Genomic DNA, 27,034 nt, shown 5'->3' with positions numbered 1-27,034 from the left:
CTGTAGTCCCTGTTTAGCTCCTAAATATTTGTAGAAATATTTTTGAGAACGCAATAGACTCTTCTTTATCTGATCATTTGTAATCTGACCTACTTTTAAAATATTTTAGATTAGGAAGAGAACAATGATGCATTGTTTCCGTATTTACTTTGTCAGGTTCTAGGTAAAGCTTTTCATGGTGAAAACTTTCAAAAAGCATATATGAACATATGAAGCTGCCTTATACTGAATCAGACCCTTGGTCCATCAAAGTCAGTATTGTCTACTCAGACTGGCAGCTCTCCGAGGTCTCAAGCTGAGGTTTTTCACGCCTACTTGTCTGGACCCTTTTTAGTTGGAGATGCCAGGGATTGAACCTGGGACCTTCTGCTTACCAAGCAGATGCTCTACCACTGAGCCACTGTCTCTCCCACTGTCCTGTGTATGTATCGTGTGCAAGTTTAGAACAATTCCTTACAATCTACCAATAAAGAATAACTTTATTTACTGGACAAAATACCTTGCTTGCAAATCAACCCCTCATTGTGTTTTCCATGTCAGGTTGGTAAGAAATAAGCTGTATTTAAACAACTTCCCCATACAGTTCCAATTCATAACAGAATTCTTTTGACAACTGCAAACTGACTCTGTTCTTAGGGCACTTACTTTCTATAACACTGCCAAATAATTTTTAGTATATTACAGTGCCTGGCCCAGGCATCCCACTGATGATGAGCAGAAAGTTTCAGGCAGAAATATATAGAAATTGGAGAAAGCCAAACAATTTGTCAAGATATTTGAATCTTCTGTTCTTATAAATGTGTTGACTACTACTATGCCTCATTCCATCCTGTAGCAGTCTCTTGTGCCCAACCAAATCTGTCCTTTTATGCAGTTTCTTTATATCCATCTTAAGAATTATAATTTTTAATGTAATTTTGGATTCATATCCCACAAGATGGCTCAGGGTGGCTTACAACAATAAAATAAAACAATTAAAATAACATCATAAAAGCAAGTGTTGCAGAATCAGGAGCAGCAAAATAACAAATTTAAAGACATAAGCAGCAAAATCACCCAGCAGCAAGTGGCTGATAACTAACAGCATGATACAAACACCATAATGGTGACATATTAATACTAATGTTAGGTCCTAGTAAAGAACTTTCCATTCTTTTTTGTCTTGCTTGTTTTAATAATTCATGAAGCTGTTTCCTATCCTTTCTGTCATCATCATTGCATTCAGTTATTGGCCATTTTTTGAAAAAAAAAAAAGTCTGCATATTGCACACCGTTACTCCTCAGCCTTAACATTTGTTAAGATTCCTTTTTAAATGACATGCATGGTGACATTTTGTAAACCTGAATTAACTTTTTGTTGCTTTTCTGTACACTGATCAACAGATCATTCTTTATTTCAGCACTCCAAAAAAGCTCATTGGGTCTTTTTCTATGTAATGTAAGATGTTGTACTTTTCCAAACTATAAACGTGTCATCCAAATACCTTTTATGAATACTTTTAAATTGACAATTCCATTGCATATACAACATCCATTCAAACCAATCTGTGAAATATTAATCAGGTCAGAAGCATATTTAGATCTTATGGTAAAGCATGACCCCCCCTCCCCCATCCAGTTGAAAAAAAAAATTTCTGATTCACATCTTGCTGATGTAGAAATAAATGCAATGTGGGATAATATGCATGTTTGTTCAGTGTCTCTTGAGCTGTCATTATTTCCTCTTATTCCCTCTCTTTGTGGGATGTCTGTGAAGAATGACTAACCATTCTAATTCTGAATCCTCAGGGTATTTTTTAAAGAGGAGTATCTCTAAGAACGTTTGTTCTGCCACACTCTTACCATTTGGCCCTGGACAAGTTCCTTCCCCTTAATTTCTGTTGTGAGACGAGAAGAGAATAAGAGGTTTATTATTATTATTATTATGTCATTAAAGGTTTTTAAATTGAATTGATATAGGAAGAGTTGGAGCGGATGTTGGGAGCGTAAAGCAGAACTAGAATGCATTTTTATGCACCATCAGTTTTGGGAGGCCTTAAGTCACCACAGATTATTATATTCAGCTAGGGGATCAGAACCAACATGAAGTTCTGCCTTTGATTTCTGATTTTGTTCTGATGAGGGGGTTGGTATGGGGGAATTTCCCCCATCTTTTGAATTAGTGGTCAAGAAACTGAGAGAAAATTCAGGTCCTATTTCTGTCTCCAGAAGCATGCTTATAGTGAGCTGGTGCTGAAAGCTCCGTATCAGCAGTCTGTCCACATGGAGAGGTAGTGGTAGTGTGTGTGACAGACTATTGTGGTTGTTGTCTCTCCTTTTAAAGCCAGATATGAGCAACTTTATTTTAAAAGGGCATTTTTGTTCTAGAAAACTATATAGGTACATGGTAGGTCAGGGCAGCAGATAAATCATCCCTGTACTGGATTACATCGCAGATAGATGCCTGCCCAAACATTATACACCTTTAATATATTTCATTTATGGTTATTACTAGCAAAATAAGCACAAAATGCATTCTTTGTGAATATTCAGCATTGCCTCATCTTCTAAAAAGCAGTTTTCTGTGCCAAAGATTTTATTAAACGTATTTGTTTGAACTGCATGTATTACATTGCCTGACAAACAAAGTGGCATCCAATTTGATATAATGGATAGATAAAACAGTATAAAACATAAAGCTAAAACAATTTTAAAACCAGAAATCCCAATTTACAGCACATTCCACAGTCAATGCCTTAATGACACTGACAAATCTGACAAATAAGCTCTGACACATGAAAGCTTAGAGCCCTGAAAACTTTGTTGGTCTTTAGGTTGCTACTGAACTTAAGTTTTGGTGACCCTAGAAGCTGTAGTAACTGTTTTTTTTTTCTTTAAAAGATACAGCTATCCTGTTTATGAACTGTGCTCTTTCTCTATTTCTCATGATTAATCTCTCTTCATTCTAGGGTATGATCTTATTAAAGCCTTGAAACTACCATCCTTCTCACATCTCTTCTGTTATAGGAACAGCAGCAATATTGGTATCAACAGCATCTGCTTACTCTGCAGCAGAGGGCAAAAGCACATGCACTGGGACAGCAGCTGCCACAAGATGTAGGTGTTGCAAGTGATGCTCCTGAGCAGAGGCAAGAAGAAAGGGAAAATTCTCTTTCTGACCAGCTTTCTGAGCCTACCTTGCATTACGAACCCCTGTTACCTCATTCCAAAGATGATGACCTTCCTTTGTCATCTGTTGAACCCAAGGTAGGCTGTGCACAGAGATGTCAGTCTGGGTATTGTGTCTGTTCATAGGGATTTGTTTCCCTTTTTTGCCTTTTTAAAACTTATCTCTCATCATTGGAAGGACTTGCTGGAAAAACCTGTGCCAGGGCACAGTAGAGCACTAGGATGACAAGTGAGAGCCATTTGCAGATTATTGGGTTTCTAATGCAGGCCTGAAAAGCTTCCTAACTTTTTCTCATACTGGAGTTGAGTTATAATTGTTTGTGGTGAGTATATAAATTTGCTTTTCATTTGCAGTGTGGCTGGAGAAGATAAATCTTCAGTGGAGCACAAGTGAGTCACAGCTCTTTCCCTTAGTGGGACTGACTAGCCATTTTGATTTAAGAATCAGGGTTTATGAAGCTCCAGATTGTGGATTAATGTCAGCAGATGGATATGCTGAAAAGCACAGAGGCTTTCAGAGCAGAAATACTCAAAATCAGCATTGCATCTCAGAGCTCATGTTGAGTTTACTTGAGACTGACGTGCCTGAGGCTGTTTTCTTTCCTGAGGCTTCTTTCTAGAGCATGGTTTCTCAAACTTTTCCCTCCCATGGCCCAGTTATTTTTACACTTCTCCTTCATGGCCCACTAAAATTTGGGGGGCAGAGCCAGAAGACTTTGGGGGTGGAGCCCAGAGACAGGAAATGGTGCACAAACATGCTTAAAACACTTGCAATATTCTGTTTAGGAAAGGTAGGAGAATAGTGGGATTTTGCAATGCAATTTTTACAATAAAACATAAAGAAAAAGTACAAGGATCACACAGCAAAAACTAAAAATATAAAATGCTCTCAGCCTGGGAAAACATGAAATGACAGAAAGGAAGGAGAGAGGGAGAAAGAATGACAGAGAGAGTGACAAGCAGAAAGAAAGAAAGACAAACAGAAGGAAGGAGAAAGAGAGAAAGACAGCCAGAAAGACAGAAAGAAAGGAGAGAGAGAGACGGGGAAAGAAAGACAGAGAGAGAAAGACAGCCAGAAAGGAAGGAGGGGGGGGGGAGAGAATGACAGAGAGAGAGACAGACAGAAAGAAAGGGAGAAAAGAGACAGAAAGGGGGGTGTATGGAAAATAAAGCAAATAGGGTTGCCTTCCAGCTCCCTTCCGGACATTGAAATTGACCTGGGGTGGGGAAGGGAGGGAGGAGGAGGAGGGGAAACTAGGCATTTGCCTCCCCCCCACCCCGTGTCATGCCTGGTTTGGCCACCCCAGGTCAATTTCAATGTCCAGAAGGGAGCTGCTCGACCCCCCCCCCCCCCAAATCACCTGATCCTTAGGGAAAACTGTGCTGAGCTCACTCAGCCCGGGCCGGCCAGCAGCAGCAGGAACCAGCCCCATCCTGAAAGGGCTCCGCTGCTGCAGCCAGTAGAGCCAAGCCCCATCACCGCCGGCCCCTCCCCCCACCACGGGATCAGAGGGACACAAGTTTCGGCAGGGCCGGGCTGATTTGAATCACACTGAAGGAAGTGAGGGAGGGGCGAAACTCCTCCTCCTCCAGCCTGCTTTTCCAACAATGTCGAAGTGGCTAGGGCCTCTGGGCTTCCTCTGATCGTGTGGGTGAAGGAGGAGGAGGGGGGATGGAGTGCGACGCTGGGGAAAGGAAGGAAGGGGACAGGCAGTGGCGGCAGCCGAGCCTCATCGTGCTGGGGGGGCATGACTGAGCGGCTCATTGCTGCGCTGCGAGGGCAGGGGGCAGCGGCAGCGAGGGGGGGTTGTCAGAGGGCAGGGAGTGGTGGCCCGATTGCAAACAGGCCCCAGACCAGGACCGGTCCCCGACCCAGGGTTTGGGAACCCCTGTAAAGGATTTGAGAGGTCAAAGAACACTCAGCAAGGCAAGACACTGTGGTACAGAGATACTCTAATTGCAGAACATAAAGCAAACAACAGTGTAAAGATTTTCGTGTCCCTTTAGTGACTGGGGACTTCTCAGCAACAGCAATTTCCAGCAGCCTCAATGAAGACCCCAGTCATGCCCAACTGCTGCTTCCTCTTCCTGTTTTTGTAGCCTTCTTAGGTACAATCTAGCATAAACAACACCTGGCAGGCATGCTGAGTCAGGTTCCAGTATCTGTATCTGACAATCCCTTATTAGGAAGGGAATTTATTCTGTAGCTACTTGGATACCTTAAGCTCAGCCAGGGTTCCTTGGCAATATAATTCCCTACATTTCCTCAAGGATTTCTTCTGTGATTGCACTATACTGGCAAAGCCCATCAATAGTATCACATTAAACAGTATCTTTCTCATATACTTCGGCATTGGCTTGGGGATCAGGAGTAGCCCCTGTAAAATGATTTTTCCAGTACAATGTAAATGATACTGGGATTTAACATAAAAAAAATTAACTTGCTAAATCAGACCAAGGTCTATCTAGTCTGGATTTTTGTTTCCAGCTGTACCCAGCCAAGATATTTTTGGAAGCTTTCAAGGAGATAATGATGATAACATGGATTTTGTGTTGTTTATCCCCATCAACTTGCAACTAGAGTTTTACTGGCTTTTATCATGTAGATTCCATTTGGTTCTCAAAACTGATAGCAATTTGTAGACTTGTTCTCCTTGATTTTTTTTTCATCTTTATAAAAGGCCTGTTGAACTAGTGGCTGTCTCAGTTTCTTCTTGCGGGAGATTCTAAATGTGGGAAGTAGATTGTGTTATCTGTCCTAAAGAGAATATAATTGAGTGACATCGAGTTCTAATATATTAGATGAGGAAAATAGTCTCTCTGCCATAATTTTATATACCTTACTATATTTTCCTTTAGTTGTCTTATCTAGATTGAAAAGTGTCAACCTCTTTAGATTTTCTCAATAGGTGAGGTACTCCAACCCCTTGATAATTTTAAGTGCTCTTTATGTACTTCTGTTCACTAAGACTTTTAATTAAGTGGCTCCATCTTTTTATCTGGTTTATGTTCTGCTCTGCACCTGATGATAATTTTAGACTGCTCCATTTATTGTATACCACTTTTTATTGATCTAGTTCTATGGACTTGGCTTGTTTTAATGTTTTATTGGCTTATTAGTTTAAGTTTTTTAAATTCTGGGGAAAGGACACATAAATTTTCAAAATACATAAATAAATAATCTTTTTCAGCTGTTAAGACCCCATGCAAAAGACAGAAAATGTTTCAGAAATCCAAACTTCACATGATGTCTAAACCGGCTGCAACATCCAGGACACCTAAAGCATAAATTCAGTATGTTGTAACACCAAAAAAAAGCAAATCCACTGCTAGGAATTATTTTTTCAGAGTCTGAAAATAAAACAGCAAATAGGTTTACATAATGGCATCATGCTATTGTGCAACCAAAAACTTAGAAGAGTGAATATAGTTTGACCACTCCATCTTTTAAAAAGGCATTAGGCTTCTGTTTGGATATTTTGAGAGGTATCTTGAGTGAGTGATAGAGGGGGTGTGCTTTGTATGCACAAAGTTCCTGGTTGAATCCTTTGTTTCTTAAGTTAAAGGTTCTCAGGTAGTAGTAGTTGTACTTTTCTTCTGACCCTGGATAGTTGTAGTTGGAGAGAGAGCACTGAGCTATGGATCAGTGGCCTGCCTTGGTATACGGCTGCTTTCTTTGTTTATATAAAACAACAACAAAGTAATCACAGGTTCACCTAATTTAGAGAAATCTTTTTAGTGCACTTCACATGTTCTTGGATTTTGCCATCCTGAATAATTTGGCATCATCCATAAGCATAAACCTGACTGTTGTCCCTGCTTCTGGATTATTTATGGATACTATCAAGTCCCAGTGAAGATTTCTGAGGGGACCTCACAGCTTAAATATATCCAGGAAGAAAGTTATCAATATATCCCTATTGTCTTGCATAGAAAAGCTTGCTTGCTAGTTCTAGCTTTAGTAATTGTTTCCTCTAGCTTTGTTCAGACTACTGTTCAGCTGACATGTTTTATTTCAAGGGTGCCTGTCAAGGACCCAAGTCTGGGTCCTCCTGAGCCACTGCTTCAGCTGCACTCAGAGCAGGCAATGCTCAAAGATGTAGGTTCTCAAGGCTGAGTGTATACAAGAAGCCAAACCTTGGTAAAATATATGAAGGTTTATTAAATGTTTTAAAATAATAATATATTATTAGACAATAAAACAACAAAGCTGACTTTTCTATGTAATACTTCAGTACCTGGTATTAGATGACACACCCTTTAAACATCAAAGTCCAAGCAATAGGCTCTAGCATTTTCTACATAGCTGTCCATTGCAATGATGCCTGCCATAGGCAGAGCCACTGTCCTGTTGAAGTTATCATAGCTCCCTTCATGTCTGTGGCTTAGATATAGTCATTTGCTATCTGGTGTCAGATGGTCCTTCACATCCAATCAAGGTGCTCGCTTGCTGGAATCCTCTAGAACAGGGGTGTCAAATTCATTTGTTATGAGGGCTGGATTTGACGTAAATGACCTTGTTGGGCCAGGCCACGTGTGTACCTATTTAAGATTAGGTAGTAGAGATACACCTTTTATAAAGAACACACACACACACACACATATATATGTGTGTGTGTGTGTGTGTTCTTTATAAAAGGTGTATCTCTACTACCTAATCTTAAATAGGTACACACGTGGCCTGGCCCAACAAGGTCATTTACGTCAAATCCAGCCCTCATATATATATAAAAAACATCCTTAAAATGCCAGCACTCATTGGTCTTAGAGATGCTTTCTTTGTATTTCTCCCATGGGATCCAGGGAACTGGGCAAAGGAAGCTCTGGCTCTTTCCTTTACCTAGGGAACTGGGGGGGGGGGAGCCTCATCCTATAGAAGGAAGAGAGGCTTGGCTTAGTAGCTCTGCTGTACAATTGAGAGATCCTGGCAAAGCAAGCTATTACTCCCCCTTGGGGAGGAGCCTCAGCCAATAGAGAAAATAGAGGTTTTGTTCTGTAGCTCCTGTGCAATTGAGCAAGCCTTGCAAAGCAAGTTGCTATGCAGAAGGAAGCAAGACATAGGGAGAAGGAAGCAGATGACAGCCAGTTGCTCAGGGGCCTGATAAAAGCCCTCTGGGGGCCTGATTCGGCCCCCGAACTGCATGTTTGACACCCCTGCTCTAGAAGCTGATAGCACTGCTCCTGTCTCCCCACCACCACCAAAAAAAAAATCTGGCTACAAAGTTGACCATAGTTTGCTATGATTAGCCAATTATCACATTTTTTAATCCAGCCTTGAAAGAAAAAAGGATGGTTGTAGGCAAGGAGGCCAACAACCAGTAACAGACACCCCAATCAGCCATGAAGCTCTCTAGACAGCATTGTGCCAGTTATGTGCTTTCTCATATACCTCACAAAGGTTGTTGTGAGGATGAAAAGGAAGAGGGGAAGTTGCCTGTTATTTCCTTTTTGCATTTCAATATCAAAGTCCATTCTAGAAAGAAGAGAGATAACAGCTGCTTCCCCGTGGAAGAGGTTTTCCATGGTGGTTGTGTTGCTGATATGATTGTTGGTCCATTTGCATTGGCTGCAGAGATTCCACATGGCACAGGCTAATATGGTTTTTCCTCATTTCTTGCTGTGGTTTCCCTTTCACACAATATATGAGTTGCATACACTCTGGTACTGTTGTCATGTAGTCATAATTTTCTAAACTACTCCCCCCCCCCCGTATAATTGGCACACATATAGCACTCTCTTCTGTTTAGCTGTTGCATTATTGCAGTCTCCTTTTGCATAAAAGTTCAGGATATTGGCTTGGATCCAACAACGCATAAGTGGAAACAGAAACGTTTATTTAAAACATTTCTGTGCTGCCTTTCAACCCAGGGGTCCTCAAGACAGCAAACATTTGGCCCCCTGCTCAACACAGCCCCATCCTCTGCCCACAGGAGTATTAATATGCAGAAGTTATTCTGTCTGTTCTGCCTTTTCCAGCTGTGGGGCCTTATGTGGGATAATAGTTTGTCACCATCTTGATAATCTTGATATTTTAATCTCTATTCTGATATTTAATTTTATTGTTAAATGGCTTATGATGTTTCGATTGTTTTTATGCTCTTTGTTGTTACCTGTCCTGAGCCCACTTGTGGGGAGGGCAGGTTAGGAATCACATTTCAGACATTAAAAACAGCATTAAAATACAGCTATAAATAATATATTTTAAAATTAAAACACGTAAACACACTAATGGAGAAGAGCAAATAACAGTGAGAACACCAACAAAACCAAAAGTCTTCATCTGCCAGCAGAAGACAGTGATAGATGGAGAAAGATGAAATTCCTTAGGAAGGGAGTTCCATAATTTGGACTTCATGACTGAGACAGCCCTTTCTCTAGTTGCCATCCATCTAGCCTCAGGTGGCAGAGCCTTGGAAGATGAGCAGAGAGGCTGGGTCACTTCATGAAGAAATAGGTGGTACTTAAGGTATGCAGGCCCCAAGCTCTAATGGACTGTAAAGATCAATACCAGCGCCTAGAATTGGGGCCATAAGCAAACTGGAAAGAAGTGTAGATGGAACAAGACTGGAGTGATATGCTCCCTACAACCCACTCCAGTCAGCATTCTGGTTGCAGCATTTTGTGCTAACATTTCTGGACAGGCTTCAAGGGCAGCCCCATGCAAAGCATATTGCAGTATTCTAATCTAGATGTTATTTCTGCCCTGGAGGACTGCAACTAAGTCACCAGCCCAAACTGGTTTTTCAGGAAATCAAAGCCCAACAGTAACATCCAGACTACCAACTTGCTCCTTGTAGAAACCTGTATGCCAAAGGCCAAGGGACTGAGTAGCGATGCCCCAGCGCCTCACTCTGAAACCTACCTTTGAGGTAGACTGACACCACCGCAAAACAGTACCATATAGTCCCAACCTTGAAACAGGGTTCATAAGGATATCATAAGAATATCAAAGGAACCCTCTATTGTAGTGTTAGTGACAACAACAAATAAATAGCAGAGGCACTTAACTGTGAAAATATATGAGGGGGGGCATTCCCTTCATTCAGGCACAAGGGTATAACTTCCCTTCCAGAGCTGTGGAAAACATACTAATGCCATGCCGGGAAAAAACTCTTTCCCCACCCCTACTATAAAAAAGTAGAATTTTTCAGTAGAAAAACTGGATGGTGCATAATCTATGCATGAATGGAAGATGAACATTTCAGATTGCTGAAATGGAGGAACACCTGTGTGTGGAAACACATAGTGACTTCCCAGTACCATGCCTCGTTTTTTGGTCTGATATATTCTTCATATAGATCACACAGTTTTTTGTTTATTTTAATATTTCTGATTTATTGATCTCTGATGCCATTGACAGAACCATTACAGCCTGTTCCATCCTTTCTGTGGATCTCATATCAAGGGATATTTTCTGATACAAATGCCAAATCTGTGCTTACTCGTACAGTGAAGTAGTCACTATATTGAAATAGGTGGCAAGAATTCAATTGCCATTTGAAAGCCCCCCTCCCCCAAAAAAGAAAAACTCTGCCAGAAATAATATTTTGTTATTTAGGTGCAATTTAACGTTTTTATTTATTTATTGGATTTATATCCCGCCCTACCTGCCAGGGCAGGCTCAGGGCAGCTCACAAGCTATAAAATAACAATAACAATATAGCTAACAATTACATTTAAACAGGTTCTGGTTTAAACATGTTCCATTTAAGAATGTATAATAAAATGATCTGTTTTAAACTGCACGTTAAGAATAGAAAATCTTGAATTTGTTACCCGCCATGTTCATTTATTGTTAATACAGTTAATCAGCGTTATCCGTCAGAAATCACCATGTTCCTAATGTTAAATAGGTGGTAGTTTATTACACAAAATCTCAGTCACCCCAAGCATCTGATCTCATGCCTTCTAGATGGTCTTGTTTGTACTGGATTAGGTTAGTTGTCTGCAGTTCCTTTGATAACATGTACAAGGTTAGAGCGCTCTCTCTCTCTCTCTCTCTCTCTCTCTCTCTCTCTCTCTCTCTCTCTCTCTCTCTCTCTCTCTCTCTCTCTCTCTCTCTCTATATATATATATATATATATATATATATACACACACACACACACACACACACACACACAAAAACACCCCACCCCACTTTCATTTGTATTTGTTAAGCAATTAAAGTTGTGTTATTATACTTATACATTTATTGCACAGTTTACTTGAATGCTTTTTCAGCTGCTTTCTATAGTAATCACCAATGGTCTGTGCTATGTTGTTCTGCAGTTGATCTATTCCACATACACTGAGTTGCTGTAGTCTAAACTCATTGGTTTTCTGCATTTACAGTAGAGAACTGAGCAAAAGATTGCAGTTTGTTAGTCTTCACCTAGTGTTCAGTGTTTAATCTACTGCAATTAAGTTAATGAATCTCTGCATGGTTTCATTGGCATTTCCTAACGTATTCCAGTAATGAAGTTTAGATCCCAGTCAGAAAATTCAGCCTAATCTATAATTTATAGTAGTTTGTATCTAGGTGACTGTGTGAAACTATGTGAAAGCTTCAGAATGAAATAAAAATCATTAACCATCTTGTTTGAAAACCTAAGAAACATAAATAACCCTTCTGTAATCTCTATTTAAAGATAGTATGCACTTATTGCACACAAGTTATGTAATGGCATGCTTAAACCAATGAGATGAAAATATGTGTAAACTGGGACACATGAGTACATCAATGATTGGATAAAGCCAATCACAAGCAGAAGTAGTTTGCAAAAGGGATCTCTGCATTATGGAAAGAAATGCCTTATGAAAGGGATCTCTTGGCAGAAGAACAGCATGGAATGTATATACAGCCAGAAGAAAGAACTAAAAGGAATTTTCACTCTTCCATGAGCAGATCAAAGAGCTTGCACAAGAGAAATTGACTGATATTCTTCTTCTCACTGCAATTCTTTGACCAGATCCCTTGTCATTCCTGAAGGCCCTGTGATCCCCAGTAGGTGCTTTTCTAGGGACACATGGACCTGCAGTTGGAAGCATACTGTGGCAAAGATCCCTTCCATGAACATTCTCCATTTATCATTAGTTGTATCTGTTTGGTGTAATGGTTAAGAGTGGTGGATTCTAATCTGGAGAACTGGATTTGATTCCCCACTCCTCCGCTGGATGTCCTCGGGTCAGTCACTGTTCTTTCAAGAGCAGTTCTTTCAGAGCTCTCAGCCTTATCTACCTCACAGCGTGTCTGTTGTGGGGAGGAGAAAGGAGGGCAATTGTAAGCTGTTCTGAGACTCTTAAGTGAAGGGCAAAATAAAAAACTAATCTCCTCTGTGCCAGTATCTTCAGTGATTAAAGCTGTATAGCTCCTAGCCCTTATGTTTCACCAACTTTTCTGTTGGTTTTGATATTTATTTGTGTCTTCAGCTGAGCATTGACCCACCAGAGGATCCTGAGGAAAGTTTGAGGTTGCAGCAGCTGCAGGCAGCAGCGACCCAATGGCAGCAGCATCCACAGCAGCGAGTGGGCTTCCAGTACCAGAGAATTATGCAAAAGCATGCACAGTTGCAACAGATTCTGCAACGTTATCAACAGATCATACAACAACCGGCACATTTCCCTGTGAGTCATTAAAGGAATAGGATTTGATTCCTACTTTGTGCTACTTTACTAAAGTTGTTACTTTGCTTTAATGATGAGTGTGATCATAGTTCATAATGGTCTCTTATATGAGTAGGCTTTACCTGTAGGCTAAATGTTAACTTCTTGTTCTCTTCATCAGATTTTACATTCCACTATAAAGGGGGGGAACCATTCAAACTGCCATTCTAGTTTGAAATGCACTGTTTAGAAAGAATTGCTTACTTCAGTGGGACTTAATCAAGCAGTTTGTTTAGGATCAGAATGATCAGAGGGAAAACTGTGGTAGTTGAACATTTGTTTTGTTGTTTGTATAATTTTATTAATGTTTTTACATGTGAACCTCCTTGGGCAGGTCTCTGGAGAGAGGCTTAAACTTTTTCTCAATATGAAAAAAATGATAGATACTTCATGCTTTGACAGTAATAGAATAAATAGAAAATTGTGTTTTGAGGCTCCAGTGTATGGCTTTCCCATCAGAGCACTATAGTAACTCAACTGTGACAGTATTAAGTGTTTCATTTGTGAATGTAGATCCAGGGTTCAAGTTTACAAAACATAATTTATGTGCCTTCATGTGCCTTTGTTATTTCTCTTTCACACAGACAATGTCAACAGAAATGCAGCTACAGCATTATGAGACCCAGCATAAAAAATTTCTGCCACTTTATAAGGAGTGGGAACGGGAATTTCAGCAGTGGCAGGATCAGCTCCAGGCCTATCCTCACAAGGACCAGCTTTATGAGTGCGAGAAACAGTGGAAGATGTGGCAGGGGCAGATGAAAGCCACACATAACCATTTGCAGGAGAAAGTGAAGTCCCTTCGGAAGATGAACAGTCAATATGCTGGGGGTACAACTGTTCCACCTCAGTTTTCTCCATATTCTCAACCCACTCAAGGTGGCATACCTATTATGCCCTCTACTTTGCCCTCAACAACACTGTCCATGACATCTACCGGGTTCTCTTCTGGCCCTCATGCATCTAATATCTCTGGTCTTAAAGAATCTGGTCCTCAGAGTACCCAGATCACTGAAACTACAAGACCAGCTGTATTTTCTTCCTCAGCTGCCTTTTCATATAAATTGTCCGAGTCATCTGCCACTTCCCATACAGCAGAGCTTACCAGGCCAGCTCTACTTCCTACGCCTGCATCTCCTCCCTATACATATAAAGCAACAGAGCCACCTACTGCCTCTCAGCCCATGGAAACAACCAGACCAGCTCTCCTTCCTACCCCTGCCCCTAGTTCTTTTCCTTTTAAAATGACCGATTCTTCAGCCACCTCCCAGGCCACTGAGATTGGAAGACCAGCTCTTCTTCCTACACCGACTCTTGGTTCCTTTCCATTCAAAATGACTGATTCACCTACCACCTCCCACAGCATTGAGGCAACTAGGCCTGCTCTACTTCCTACTCCTGCTTTTTCTTATAAAGCTTCAGATTCATCTGCTGCTATGCCTTACCACTCGAATGTGACATCGTCTGCTAGTTCTTCTGACCAAGGCAGTTCTTGCATTCCTCTGGGCAAACAGGCAATGCCATTTGGTTCTGTCTCATCTGAACTAGGCTCTGTTGAAGTGAAGCCTCCTTCTACAGTATCCTCACCACCTGCAGCCACCACCAGCACTACCTATCAGAACAATCCAGTGAGATCAGCTGGGTTTCTTGAATCTCCCAGAGGACCGTGCTTTGATAGTCCCAGGGGTCCAAGGTAGGATTTTGCCCCTTTGTGATTTTCACACAGTATTGCAAAGATGTATAACTGTGTAGCAGAAAGGCTGTTAGCAGTTTATTTTAAATATAGTTTTATATTTATATTTAGCACTGTAGAAATGAGACATTTTAATGTGAATTTGCTTGCCACTGCCACCAGTGATATCGCTGCTTGGTTATGTGAGTTACAATGCTGTCACTTTAAAAGGAAAAGCTGCTGCCAGTCTGAGAAGACAATACTGACTTTGATGGACCAAGGGTCTGATTCAGTATAAGGCAGCTTCATATGTTCAGCTTGTACACATCAAACACTCCTCTAGAATGATTCTGGACTGCCCAGAGACATCCAGATCTGCTTTGTATTTGAGGAGGATCTTTTAGTAAAGGGTAATCTTGTGGCAGTGCTGTGGGGATTGGTAGTGTTTTGTGGCCACTTTTACCTATTGACCCAATATGTTCAGTTGCAGAAGCAATCTGCTTTCCTTTTACAACTTTGTAAGTCAAAGTTGTAAGTTGTGTGGTGGGGAGGGGGGTTGTATTAACTTCATGGATTTTTAAATATTGATTCCATCTGGACTGAAATGTATTGTGTATTATATTTATTATTTATTATTCCATTTCTAGACCGCCCTCCTCTGTGCAGTAGGCTTAGGGCAGGTTACAACATATATAAAAACAGCATAATTAAAAAATAATTCTTAAAATTCAACATTACAGAATTATTAGACGGCATCTGCTGCATGATTAATGAGTCCCAAGAGACTCTAATTATGTGTATTTGTAGATGAAATAGTGCAAAGTAAGTGGGTGGATAAGAAAATCTGCCACCATAAAATAAAGCAGGGCAGGGGAGGCCAATTTGGATGGATTAACACTGCCTCAACTGTAGGCCTAGTGGAACATCTCCATTTTTCAGGCCCTGTGGAACTGTATTAAATCATGCTTGGATCTCATCTGGGAGAGTGTTCCACCAAGCTAGCACCAGAGCCAAGAAGGTCAGAAGAGCACAAGGCCTTTCAAAGGACATATTGAGAGAGACAGTCCTGTAGATATGTTGGTCCTAGTCTGCATAGAGCTTTGAATGTTAAAACCAGAACCTTGAACCTGATCCGGGATTCAGCTGGGAGACAGTGTGGCTGGCACAATACCGGATGTATACGTACTCTTAGTGGTGTCCCAGTAAGGACATGCACTGCTGCGTTCTGGACCATTTGCAGTTTCTAGCTCAATCTCAAGGGTAGCCCTGCATAAAGCCAGTTACAGTAAACCAGTCTGGAGGTCGCCATTGGATGGATCACTGTAGCTAAGTCACAAGGGGAGAAGTAGGGAACCAGCTGCCTGACATGCCTTCAACTTAGCCTTTAGTTTTAACTTGGTCAGGTCCTATTTATCTAACCAAGACCTGTGGATGTTGTTGCAAAGTATGTGCACTGGGCAACATCCTTAATGTTTTTCTGCATGGTGATCAAGAGCTTAATTTCTCTTCGATAATAAAAGATTTAACAAATTATTTGACTATATATCATTTTGGAATTCAAGGTGAATTTTTCAAGAACAGGCATAAATAATTTGCTGGTTTCCCTGCATGTGATGTCTAATTATACATGTGTATGGATCTCTACAAGCTGGAACCAACATTCTTCCATGCAGAAAGTCAGATTAGTATCCAACCGGAACTACACAGATCTGAGAATTAATAAATTGTGAAGATGCAGGGTCCTATATACCTGAAAATTAAATATATTTTAAAAAGAGCTCTTTATGTATTATGTATACAGACTTTTATGTATTTGCTTTGTTTATATCCCACCTTGTTCCTTAGTGGGATCCCAGAGTGGTTTCCATCATTTTCTGCTTCATTTTATCCCTCTACATCCCTTTGGGGTACATTAGGCTGAGTGTGAGTGTCTGGCCCAAGGTCATCCAGCAAGCTTCCATAGCAAAGTGGGGATTTGAACCTGTATCTCCCAGACCCTAGCTTGGCATTCTAACCACTATACCATGCTGGATTCTAGAGTTGTGTAGTTTTAAAATCTAGATTGTGTGGCATTTTTGCTTGCTCTTTGGCAAAGTGCAAACCATCCAGTACTTTTTTAAAGCTAGTGTCCTTTCATCAGAATTGCTTATTTCACGTAGCAAGCAACAGAAATTCTCCTCCATAAATATCTTCAGGTTTTGTATAATCTAAGGGTCAGCTGACTGTACATCATGTGAGAGATCTCTAATCAGGTCTTCTGCAGTTTTTATTTTTTCTTAATGCAGGTATGAGATGGAGACTCTGAACTGCATCTAAGCAGTGATATTGGTGAAGAGGATATTTTATCCTTTTCCTGCTATGTTTCTTATATAAATGACAATGTTTATGGATGTTAACATTTTCCTTTGTTGTACCAAGGTAGACATCCAGATATCGAAACCTCCGGTGCAGATTTGCTGCTTGGGGCATGTGTAAATCTTCAGTTAACCCTGTTTTATAGGGAGGGAAATCCATTATCTGTATATAGATCCAGGTGGGCAGCCATGTTGGTCTGAAGCAGTAGAACAAAGCAGGAATCAAGTGGCACCTTTAAAACCAATAAAGTTTTATTCAGAATGTAAGCTTTTGTGCGCTAGAAGCACAGTGCTTCTAGCACACAAAAGCTTACATTCTGAATAAACCTTCATTGGTGTTAAAGGTACAACTTGACTCCTGCTTTGTTCCATTATCTGTATGTTTGCTACATATGTAATTTCTAGTTTCGTCGTTAATAGTGAGGATCATTTATTACTTCATGAGGCTTGAATTTAGTAGACAATTTCCTGACAAACCATATGAGTTCTGTTGTAAGTGAATCTAACTAAAGTGTCTTACTTGACTTGAATTAATTTAAAAAAAAAAATTAGAATATTTCTATGCCACCTCTTCAGAGTCTTTCTTGAGTCAAATGTCTTCTTCTAAACACACAGGTTTGATGGACCACGAGGAAGGAGCTTTGAGAGATTTGAAGCTCCAAGACAGAGAGGACCCCATTTTCAAGGCCAGCGCTTAGAAGGCCCAAGGCCAAGGCTTCAAAATCAGCATATGGATGGGACTTCCAGCAAACAGGGGACAATCCCAAGGGGCCCAGCGGCAGCATTTTATTCTTCTTCAGGCGTATCACAAACGCCAGCTTCCCAGTCAAGTGGACCACAGTGGCGGGGGTCTAGGCCTCTTTCAGGACAGCAATCAGATAATAAAGACTCTTTCAGTGATGTGGCCAGCAGTCAGGCAAATCATTCTAAACCTCCGCTAGATAGAAGAAATTCTGGTCCGCTTCAGCCAGGTAAAGGCCCATCTAACACACACCAAAATACATCCAGAATAGATGGCCAAGAAGTGACATCGGAAGCAAAGAAATGGAGCAGTACTACAGAGACTGGACTGCAGACAGAAACATCCAAAACAGCTCCTTGTCCTTCATCAGTTTCTACTCATCCTCCAAAAGCAGGAGGGAAAAAACCCTTGCTGCCAACTCCAGTAGTCGGAAATAAAGACTTGAACTCCACTGAGAGTAAATTGGCTTCATCTGAAAATAATCAGAACAGGGAACCCTCTAAACTAGAAGACAGAACAAAGGGACAAACAGAACAAAGGCAAATTAAGCCAGGAGATAACCAGGCAAAAGGACCAGCTGCTAGAGGTAGGGGCCAGGGTAGGATAGAAGATATGAGAGGTAGAGGCCAGGCCCGATTAGATAATGCCAGGGGCAGGGGAATGCCAAATAGAGGTAGAGGCAGAGGTCAGACTAGAGATGTAGGTGGCAGAGGCTTAAACAGTGGGGCAGAAATCCATGAGAAGCTACCAGAAAAACAGTCAGGCAGCCAGGACAGAGTATTGGGCAGGCGATCCAGGAGCCAGGACAGAGGATTGCCAGCTAGAGATGGGGAGCCGGGTCATCGGGTGGGTAGCAGAGAGAGAGGCTGTGGAAGTAGCCGGGAGAGGGAAGCAGCCAGACGGCCTAGTAGCCGGGAGAGGGGACTGAATCGGCAGACTAGTAGCAGGGAAAGGGGTGCTAGTCGACGAACTGGTAGCAGAGACAGGGGCTCAGATCGGCGACCTAATAGCCGAGACAGAGACCCAGTCAGAAGACCTAATAGTCAGGAAAGGGAACTGCACAGGCATGATGTAGGTCTTGAGGGCAATACAGAAAATTTACCTCCATTTCGTGATGAACCACGCAGGCCTCCATGGGCTTATGGAGATTCAGGCATAGAAGAAGGACGTCCATTTGAATACAGAGATGTTCCACCTTTAGAACGCAGGCGACTGGAGGATTGGGAAAGTGACAGATACTGGCCTGAACGTGACCGCCGGTATCATGATGGTCCCATTGATCCATATGAGAGAGATGATTCATTAGCACCTCGTCGTCCGTTGCCCCCTCTTTCACCTCTTCCCCCTCTACCTCCTTTACCTCCATTGTCTACTGACCTTGACAGACGAGATCCATTTTGGGATGACTGGGAAAGGCCAGTGGTTAGGGACAGGGAGATTGACAGAGATCTGGACAGGATCAGAAGACCTTTGGATACATATGATCATGAATTTGAAAGAGACTGGGACAGAGATTACATAAGACCAGTGGGTGACAGAGATACGCTGAGTCGTGATCTAGACATACCTCCTCTCCCACCTTTGCCTCCCCTTCCACCGCTTCCTCCTTTGGACAGGTATCGTGAAGAGCGATGGATGGAGGACAGAGAGAGAGATTTCTATGACCGAGATCCTAGAGACAGAGGGGAACTTAGAATCAGAGAGTATCCAGATACATGGAGGGAGCCATCTGACTTTCCTCCTGAGAGGAATGATTGGGAGAGGAAAAGACTTCCAGAGAAGTGGTATCCAGAGGATGTAGACAGATTCCCACCTTTAGAGGATCATCTGGAACCACCACCTCTGCCACCACTCTCATCTGACATACTGAGAGAAGAGCCAAACTCAGCTTCTGAGCAGTCAATAGGAGGAGTAATGGTCCTTAGTCAAAGGCAGCATGAAATAATCCTGAAGGCTGCCCAAGAATTGAAAATGCTGAGGTAAGCTGGTTATTCTTGTTGTTTACTGTGCAATAACTTTTCTTTTTCCCAGTCTATAATAACAAACAACTGTTCCTTTCTCTTCCTTCCTTCTCAGAGTATTAAGTAAAATGATGGCTTTATTTGAGATTTATAAAAGGGAAGACACTTGGTTAACTTACTTGGTGATGACCATTGTTATCTCAAGATCTGAGTCAAGGAATGCAAAACAGGAGATTCTTGCTTATAAAAACTTGCAGAGACTAACTAGAATGATTAAAGGGTTGGAACACTTTCCCTGTGAAGAAAGGTTAAAATGCTTGGGTCTCTTTAGCTTGGAGAAATGTCGGCTGAGGGGTGACCTAGAGGTTTTCAAGATTATGCATGGGATAGAGAAGGCAGAGAAAGAAGTACTCTTCTCCCTTTCTTACAATACGAAAATGCATGGACATTCAATGAAATTGCTGAGCAGTCAGGTTAGAACTGATAAAAGGAAGTACTTCTTTACCCAATTCACTACCAGAGGAGGTGGTGGTGGCTGCAAGCATAGACAGCTTCAAGAGGGGATTGGATAAACTTATGGAGCAGAGGTCCATCAGTGGCTATTAGCCACAGGGTATTGTTGGAACTCTCTGTGTGGGGCAGTGATACTCTGTATTCTTGGTGCTTGAGGGCGGGGGGGGCACAGTGGGAGGACTTCTAGATTCCTGGCCCCACTGATGGACCTCCTGATGGTGCCTTTTTTTTTTAACCACTGTGTGACACAGAGTGTTGGACTTGGATGGGCCATTGACCTGATCCAACATGACTTCTCTTATGTTCTTAAGGTTGCTACAGCACAGACATTGTTTCCAGATATTGATACAGTAATTCAGACCAAGAGGTGTCAGTTATCAGAGACTGTTAAATAAACAAAATATTGCAAAAGAGCTAAGCATGTTTTTAAAGTTTTTTTAAAAAATCTTTAATTGTGTTTATTTGTTTTCTTTATAAAGTTTATATCTCCATTACCAGGCAGAGCCAGTTTGGTGTAGTGGTTAAGTGTGCGGACTCTTACCTGGGAGAACCGGGTTTGATTCCCCACTCCTCCACTTGCACCTGCTGGAATGGCCTTGGGTCAGCCATAGCTCTGGCAGAGGTTGTTCTTGAAAGGGCAGCTGCTGTGAGAGCCCTCTCCAGCCCCACCCACCTCACGGGGTGTCTGTTGTGGGGGAGGAAGGGAAAGGCAATTGTAAGCCGCTCTGAGACTCTTCGGAGTGGAGGGCGGGATATAAATCCAATATCTTCTTCATCTTCTATTACATTTTATGGCACACATGGCCCAGCCTGACAAGGTCACATTTACATCAGACTCAGTCCTCAAAACAAATGGGTTTGACACCCCTGCTCTAGTTCATTTCTTTGCAGAAGTACAAGGAAAAGGCATATCTGGTCAGAGAAGAGGCTAGTGACTTAGTTGGGGGTTTTTTTTTAATGAAAGCTGGGGATTCAGAGAAACTGCTTAAACTATTTTTGCAACACTACATCATTATATTGATATTTTGGGGCCATTTTTTAAAAAAGTCTGGGGGAAGGAGTACTGGCTTAACAGTGACTGCTGTTCAATTGTTGAAAGTGGGCTGGAGTTGGGTGGGAGTGGGCAGGACAAAGAAAAGTGATAGAAACATTACATGATAGGAAAAAGCCAACTCAAGATCAGCTTCTAGAAAAAGGCTAGAGTAAAAGTTGTCTCAAAGTGTGGGAATGGGGTTTGGGAAAAACAACAGTGAAGTGAAAACGTAAAGGAGCAAAACTTCATGGGGAAATTGGGATAAACTGAAGCAGTATGGGGCCAGAACTGATGAAAAAGCATATATGGAAAAGCCATTATTGAGAGCTAGAATTTTTTTTCTTTCTGTGGCAAGTTGACATTTTCAAGGACTGTAACTAGAGGTGTGTGCTTGGTATATACTCAGTCAAATAAATACCTGGAAAATAACATCAGTTTTTTTCAGGTATTTATTCAATCAAATCAGATTTTCTACTGATCTAGCTGAGCCTGAATAAAAGCAAATATTATTCAGCTGCTGTGATCTAGCTGAGCCTGAATAAAAGCAGATACTATTTGGCTTTTATTCATGCTCAGCTTCACTTTCTAAAGTTCATCCACCTTCTGGGTGTACTTGCACCACTTCCAGGTTCCTTTTGCATGGTTGGTTTTGCAAAAGCCATTTAAAGTGAAAGTTCCCTGAAAGGTAGTTTGCCTTCCCTTCACTTATGGAGATATGCCACCGAGGCAGCATGACTCCAGAGTGGGTGGTGGGGCTTTTTAAATGCCTCCCCTTCCCAAATTGCAGTAAGCCATTTCAGCCATCCTTTTTGCTCTCCTCCTGGAGTGGGGGGAGTGAAACAGATGAGTTAGGTTTCCTTTGCCTTCCTTGCTTACGGATGGAGATGTTCGGTTTAAGTGGGAAGAAGTCCTATGGCTTGGGGATCCAGTACCTATTAAACCCTGCATGAACGGTACCCATGGGGTATAATGAAGCTGAATAATTTCAGCAATACCAATTATTTCCCAAATCCCAATACAATACTGATACTGGGATTCAGGAATATCAGTATACATCAATATTTTTCGGGTTTGGTATACCTGAACCCAAAAAATACAAAAAAAAAATTATGCACACCCTTAACTGTAAGAGTTTATTCGAGGTGAGGGTATAAAAAATATACCTATCTTGGGGGTTAGCTGTTGACTGCTCATTTTTGACAAAAAGTGCTAAATTTGGGAGATCAGTCAGTCATATGCTTTACTGGTATGGATTCTTAAAAGGGATACTTATGGCAAGTGCTGTACTTTCTGGCTCTGCAGAGAACAGAAAGAACAGATGCAGAAGATGCAAGACTTTGTTCCTGAGCCTGATCTGCCACCACAGGAAATGGCTAGGGTGCCAGGTGCAGTGTCTACAAGGCAGGAGAACTTTCAGGTAAGTTAACTATCAAAGGCATGCTGTGCGAGTGTAAGTTTGTTGTTATGTGCTTGTGTCTTTATTTGTTTCTAAAAGTTGTAATCTTTTCCTCCAGAAAACAAGCCCAAAGTAATTTATATAATTGACATAGATTGTTGTCACAAAAGCAGAAAAGCAGATTGTTGTCACAAAATGCCCTCAACAATCTAATAAAAACAAAAGGCAGTTAGAACTGAAGGCTGCTTACATTCCAGGGGAAAAAATTATGCCTAGCTTAATAAGCAATCTTTATACAGGCTTTCTACTTGATTGTAAAGTTCAGATGTGTTCAGACTTCTCCACCAAGGCCCACAATGTGAAAGAAGGAACATTGTGCCCTGCAGTTCCTAGCAGCAGGTTTTGTGAATAAAGTAACATTTAACATTCATTTACATAAACTGACTTTTGGGAAATGGAAGTTGCATCTGTGGCTGTGCTGACTGGACCTGGCTCTGAGAGAATTGGGCAGGGAGTTACTTTGGATTGAGGAAAGCCATTTGGGAGAGAAAAGTACAGAAGTTAGATATTTATTCTCTGTGATATCTATCACAGCCTGACTTTTCTCACTGAGACTCAAGGCTGATTACACTGCAATGTAAGTAAGATAGAATGGGACATCCAATAAACTGTGTAACAAGATTAGGATTGCAGAAATTAAAACCATGTGAAAATCTGGAACAAAACCAAAACAATTCATGAGTATTAACATGGCATACTAACCCAGGCAGAAATTAAATAAGATGGTATATACAGCAACAGATAGTACATACTATACACAGTAGTACAGTCCAAAGTCTCTTTCCCATTATTATAGCGCTCCTCCTGAATCATGCCATTATAATAAAGTCTTATTACCTTAAAAGTTGTATGAAGCAATTATGGTTTGAAAAATAGCTTTGATATATTTACCATTTTTGGACACAGAACATCACACAAAAGGTGCATTTTTAAGTTATGTTATGGGTCTGTTAAATGTTTCCTTTTATCTAGACTTCTGAAATGCAGTCTGAAATACCAATAGAGGAACAACCAATTGCACCATCTCCAGCTGTAATTATAAAGCCACCAGTCTTGTTTCGGAAGCCTACCCCAACAACAAAGGCAACTGCCCCCATAGGAAAGCTTTCTGGCCCAATGGTGAGGCCACCTGCTCCAGCCCCAAAGGCCCCTCTTCCCATGGCCAGGCCACCAGCTTCATCAATGCAGCCAAGCACTCCAGTTCCTATTTCAACTGTAGCAACTGCTCAGGTTTCAGTTCCTGAGGTGAAATCATCATTTGCTATGAACCAAGAACGCTGGGATGAAGATTCTTTTCATGGACTTTGGGACACCAGTGAAGATAAAGGAATAAAATCAGAGTATGACTTAGCTAAATCAGAACCGCCACCAATCCCAACATCCCTTGCATCAGGTATGCCACAGCTTTCCAAGCCACCAGTTATTCATCAGACTGTTGACTACGGACATGGCCACAGCCAAAGTCAGGGTGAGTTGAGTACCATTAATATTTCTAAAATGTTAATTATGCCTTAATATAAGGGAAGCAAGTACTGCTGTCTTCAGAACAATATGCTTGAGCATAATCTCTGCATTGTAAATGAGCTGCTGAATGTGCCTTGTGTTAAAATATTGGAAAATTTGGTATCGATCACCCTTATGCTTTCCCAGCTAATTGCTGAGAGAAGGACCTTTTATAGTCTTTGTTGCCTGTCTTTATCTTTTTTTTTTTTGAATAAAGTAGAGATTTATAAAACTATGAAGAGTTAAAGCAAATGGATAGAAATGTTTCTCCTTCCTGTGTAATGCTGGAACTTGGAGTCATCCAATTAAATAGATTTAGACCTAACAAAAGGAACTGCTTCTTTATGGAATGCATAATTAATTTATGGATTTTTAAGGCACTGATTCTTAAACTGGGGTCTAAGAACACCTGCGTATCATCAGGATGTGATGTGAGAGATGTCTGGAAGGTGAGGTGATGAGCACTTCTCATGTGATCCATCACCATGGCTTGGGGTTGGTGCATCTGCTTTGCATGCGATCCTGAATATTTCCCAAATCCCAATACTATACTGACATTGGGATTTGGGAATACTGGAAAGTGCCAGTATTTTTCAGGTTCAATATACCTGAACAACAACAACAAAAATTGAGTGTGCACACCCCTAGTAAAAACGGAAGCTTCTTGGTTTTCTAGGAATGGGGGCAGGGACTTCACCCCAAGGGAGGGGGACTGAATCAACTTTCCCCTTATTTGAAGGGCAAAATCTGGAACAACATTCACCTAGTTTCCAGATCACCTTGGAGCGCTTGCAAGAAAACACAGTGATTGGTTGTTTTTGGGAATTAGCTGCTCATTTCTAGAAACTGATGTTTTAGCGGCACCAAGGAGGTACAGTCCTGGTGCATATCCTTGTTACTTCTGGTACAAAATTGAACTGTCTTTCTATTTTCCAGAAGAGAGAGGCAGACATTAACAGCCAATTTTAAATTAAACACCAGGAGGTTTTTTTGTGCTACTGTGTTTCTTTAAGCTGTTCTGAAACTTTTTACAGACCCCTTCATACCCGTTTACAGTGGCCTCTCTGGAAGTTATTAAACAAGTAAATTTTCTATTGTCCCTAGTGCAAACTCCTTTCCAATTAAAGGCTGGGATTCATTAGAACAGTGTTTCCCATTTGCAGGGTCGTGACCCAGTACCGGGCCACGGAAGTTTCACTACCGAGTCACAAGAAAAGCCAAAGCAAACCCCACCCCATCTCTGTGTTGTGCAGAGAGGAGCTGGACTGCCTCTCCTTCCTTCTCCCTTGCTCCCAGTGTTTGAGAGAAAAGCTAGCATCCACTGGCACTTTAGACCCATGAAGTGTTCTTCATGGTATGAGCTTTCATGTGCCTTGCAGTATGTTCTTTTGGGGAGATTTCCCCAGGAGGCCTGGGTGACAAAGAAGGGTGTGTGTGTTTTTTCAGCCAGGAGGGGCAGGGAGTGGGCACTCCAGTAGCTATTTTTTTTACCAAACAACCCCTGGGCAGAATTTTTGCTGGCTGGGGTCATCTGATGGTGAGGAACGCTTCTTTCTTTCTTTCTTTTTCTTTCTTTCTTTCTTTCTTTCTTTCTTTCTTTCTTTCTTTCTTTCTTTCTTTCTTTCTTTCTTTCTTTCTTTCTTTCTTTCTTTCTTTCTTTCTTTCTTTCTTTCTTTCTTTCTTTCCCTCCCTCCCTCCCTCCCTCCCTTCCTTCCCCTGCAAGTGATGCTCTGTCTGTATTCTTGGTGCTGGGAAGGGGGAAGCAACAGTGGGAGGGCTTCTAGTGCCCTGGCCCCACTGGTGGACATTCTGGTGCTTTTGGGGCATTGTATGAGGGAATTTTGGACGGGATAGTCCACTGGCCTGATCCAACATGGCTCCTCTTATGTTTATGTTTTTTCTTTCCATGTCTTTCTTTTCTTTTCCTTTCCTTCCATTTCCTTCTTTCTTTCTTTTTCTTTCTTTCTTTCTTTCTTTCTTTCTTTCTTTCTTTCTTTCTTTCTTTCTTTCTTTCCTTCTTTCCTTCTTTCTTTCTTTCCCTTTCTTTCTTTCCCTTTCTTTCTTTTCCTTTCTTTCTTTCCTTCCTTCCTTCCTTCCTTCCTTCCTTCCTTCCTTCCTTCCATTTTCACTGGATGAAACTTTTCTGTTCATCATACTGTTGTTGCAGACATAGGAGCTCTGCCAATGAAAAGTTGGCACCCCCAGTTGTGGCCAGGTAGCCTTCTATGAGATTTCTGTGTGAGTGAGAGTAAGAGGTGTGGGGCAGAAAGAGATTATTGGAGATTACTGCGGTATATCTCAAGAGCACTGGAAGAGATGGTACTATGAACTTGGCACCATTCTACTGGCCCTGCTTTTAACAGCTGTCTGACACCAAAATTAAACTCCTCTTGTAGATATTAAAAAGGATGAAAATAGTTCACTGGCTAAGTATCTGCACAACAGGTTGCTTTTAAAGGCATGGGAAACACAGCCAGTAAAAAGCTGCAAGCCCCTCATAAATATCCTTTTTGGGATAACTGCAGAAAAGCTTGTTTGAACTTCATATAACTTGAAATTAATTCATTAATTGCAATACAATTCTTCTACCTTTCACAGCAATTTCCCCATGTTTCAACCAAAGAAAAGTATGAAAAATAGCTGTCGAAAGATTTTCTTGAAACCAAGCAAGCTTGGTTGTAGCTTGAGGCAGGGTTCCAGTAGTAGCAGCTGAAGGAAGGGCCTACTAAATGTGTCAGCATATTTTGAGGTAGAGCAGCTGCCAGGGCCCAGTGTGGGTGGTACACAGTGCTGGCATTCCTGATGGCAATGGCAACAGCACTCCCAATTGCATACACTGGCCAGTGCTGTTGAGGAAAGGATGTGTAGGTGGTGCAGTCAATTGAACATGGGCATTAGGAGTGCTTGCAAGCTGGAGAAGAATACATAAACAGGTGCATGCAGGTGTGGGGGTGGAAAGAGAGGACCGCCCACTTTCCACCCCGATT

The 27,034-nt window shown here is 41.5% G+C and overlaps 1 protein-coding gene across 1 annotated transcript in view; it reads left to right on the top strand.

Annotated features, from left to right (window-relative positions):
• The window catches only part of YLPM1 (YLP motif containing 1), a 71,977-nt gene that overhangs the window by 8,609 nt on the left and 36,334 nt on the right, over positions 1-27,034 (top strand). The window contains exons 2-7 of the mRNA XM_060262677.1: positions 3,007-3,246; positions 12,580-12,774; positions 13,398-14,506; positions 17,455-19,560; positions 22,391-22,505; positions 23,517-24,012. Coding sequence (XP_060118660.1) covers positions 3,007-3,246; positions 12,580-12,774; positions 13,398-14,506; positions 17,455-19,560; positions 22,391-22,505; positions 23,517-24,012 — 4,261 coding nt within the window. The remainder of the gene's footprint in view (positions 1-3,006; positions 3,247-12,579; positions 12,775-13,397; positions 14,507-17,454; positions 19,561-22,390; positions 22,506-23,516; positions 24,013-27,034) is intronic.

This window comes from Heteronotia binoei, chromosome 21 (genome assembly GCF_032191835.1).
Source record: "Heteronotia binoei isolate CCM8104 ecotype False Entrance Well chromosome 21, APGP_CSIRO_Hbin_v1, whole genome shotgun sequence".
NCBI classification, from domain to species: domain Eukaryota; kingdom Metazoa; phylum Chordata; class Lepidosauria; order Squamata; family Gekkonidae; genus Heteronotia; species Heteronotia binoei.
This window is presented reverse-complemented; position numbering and strand designations above follow the sequence as displayed.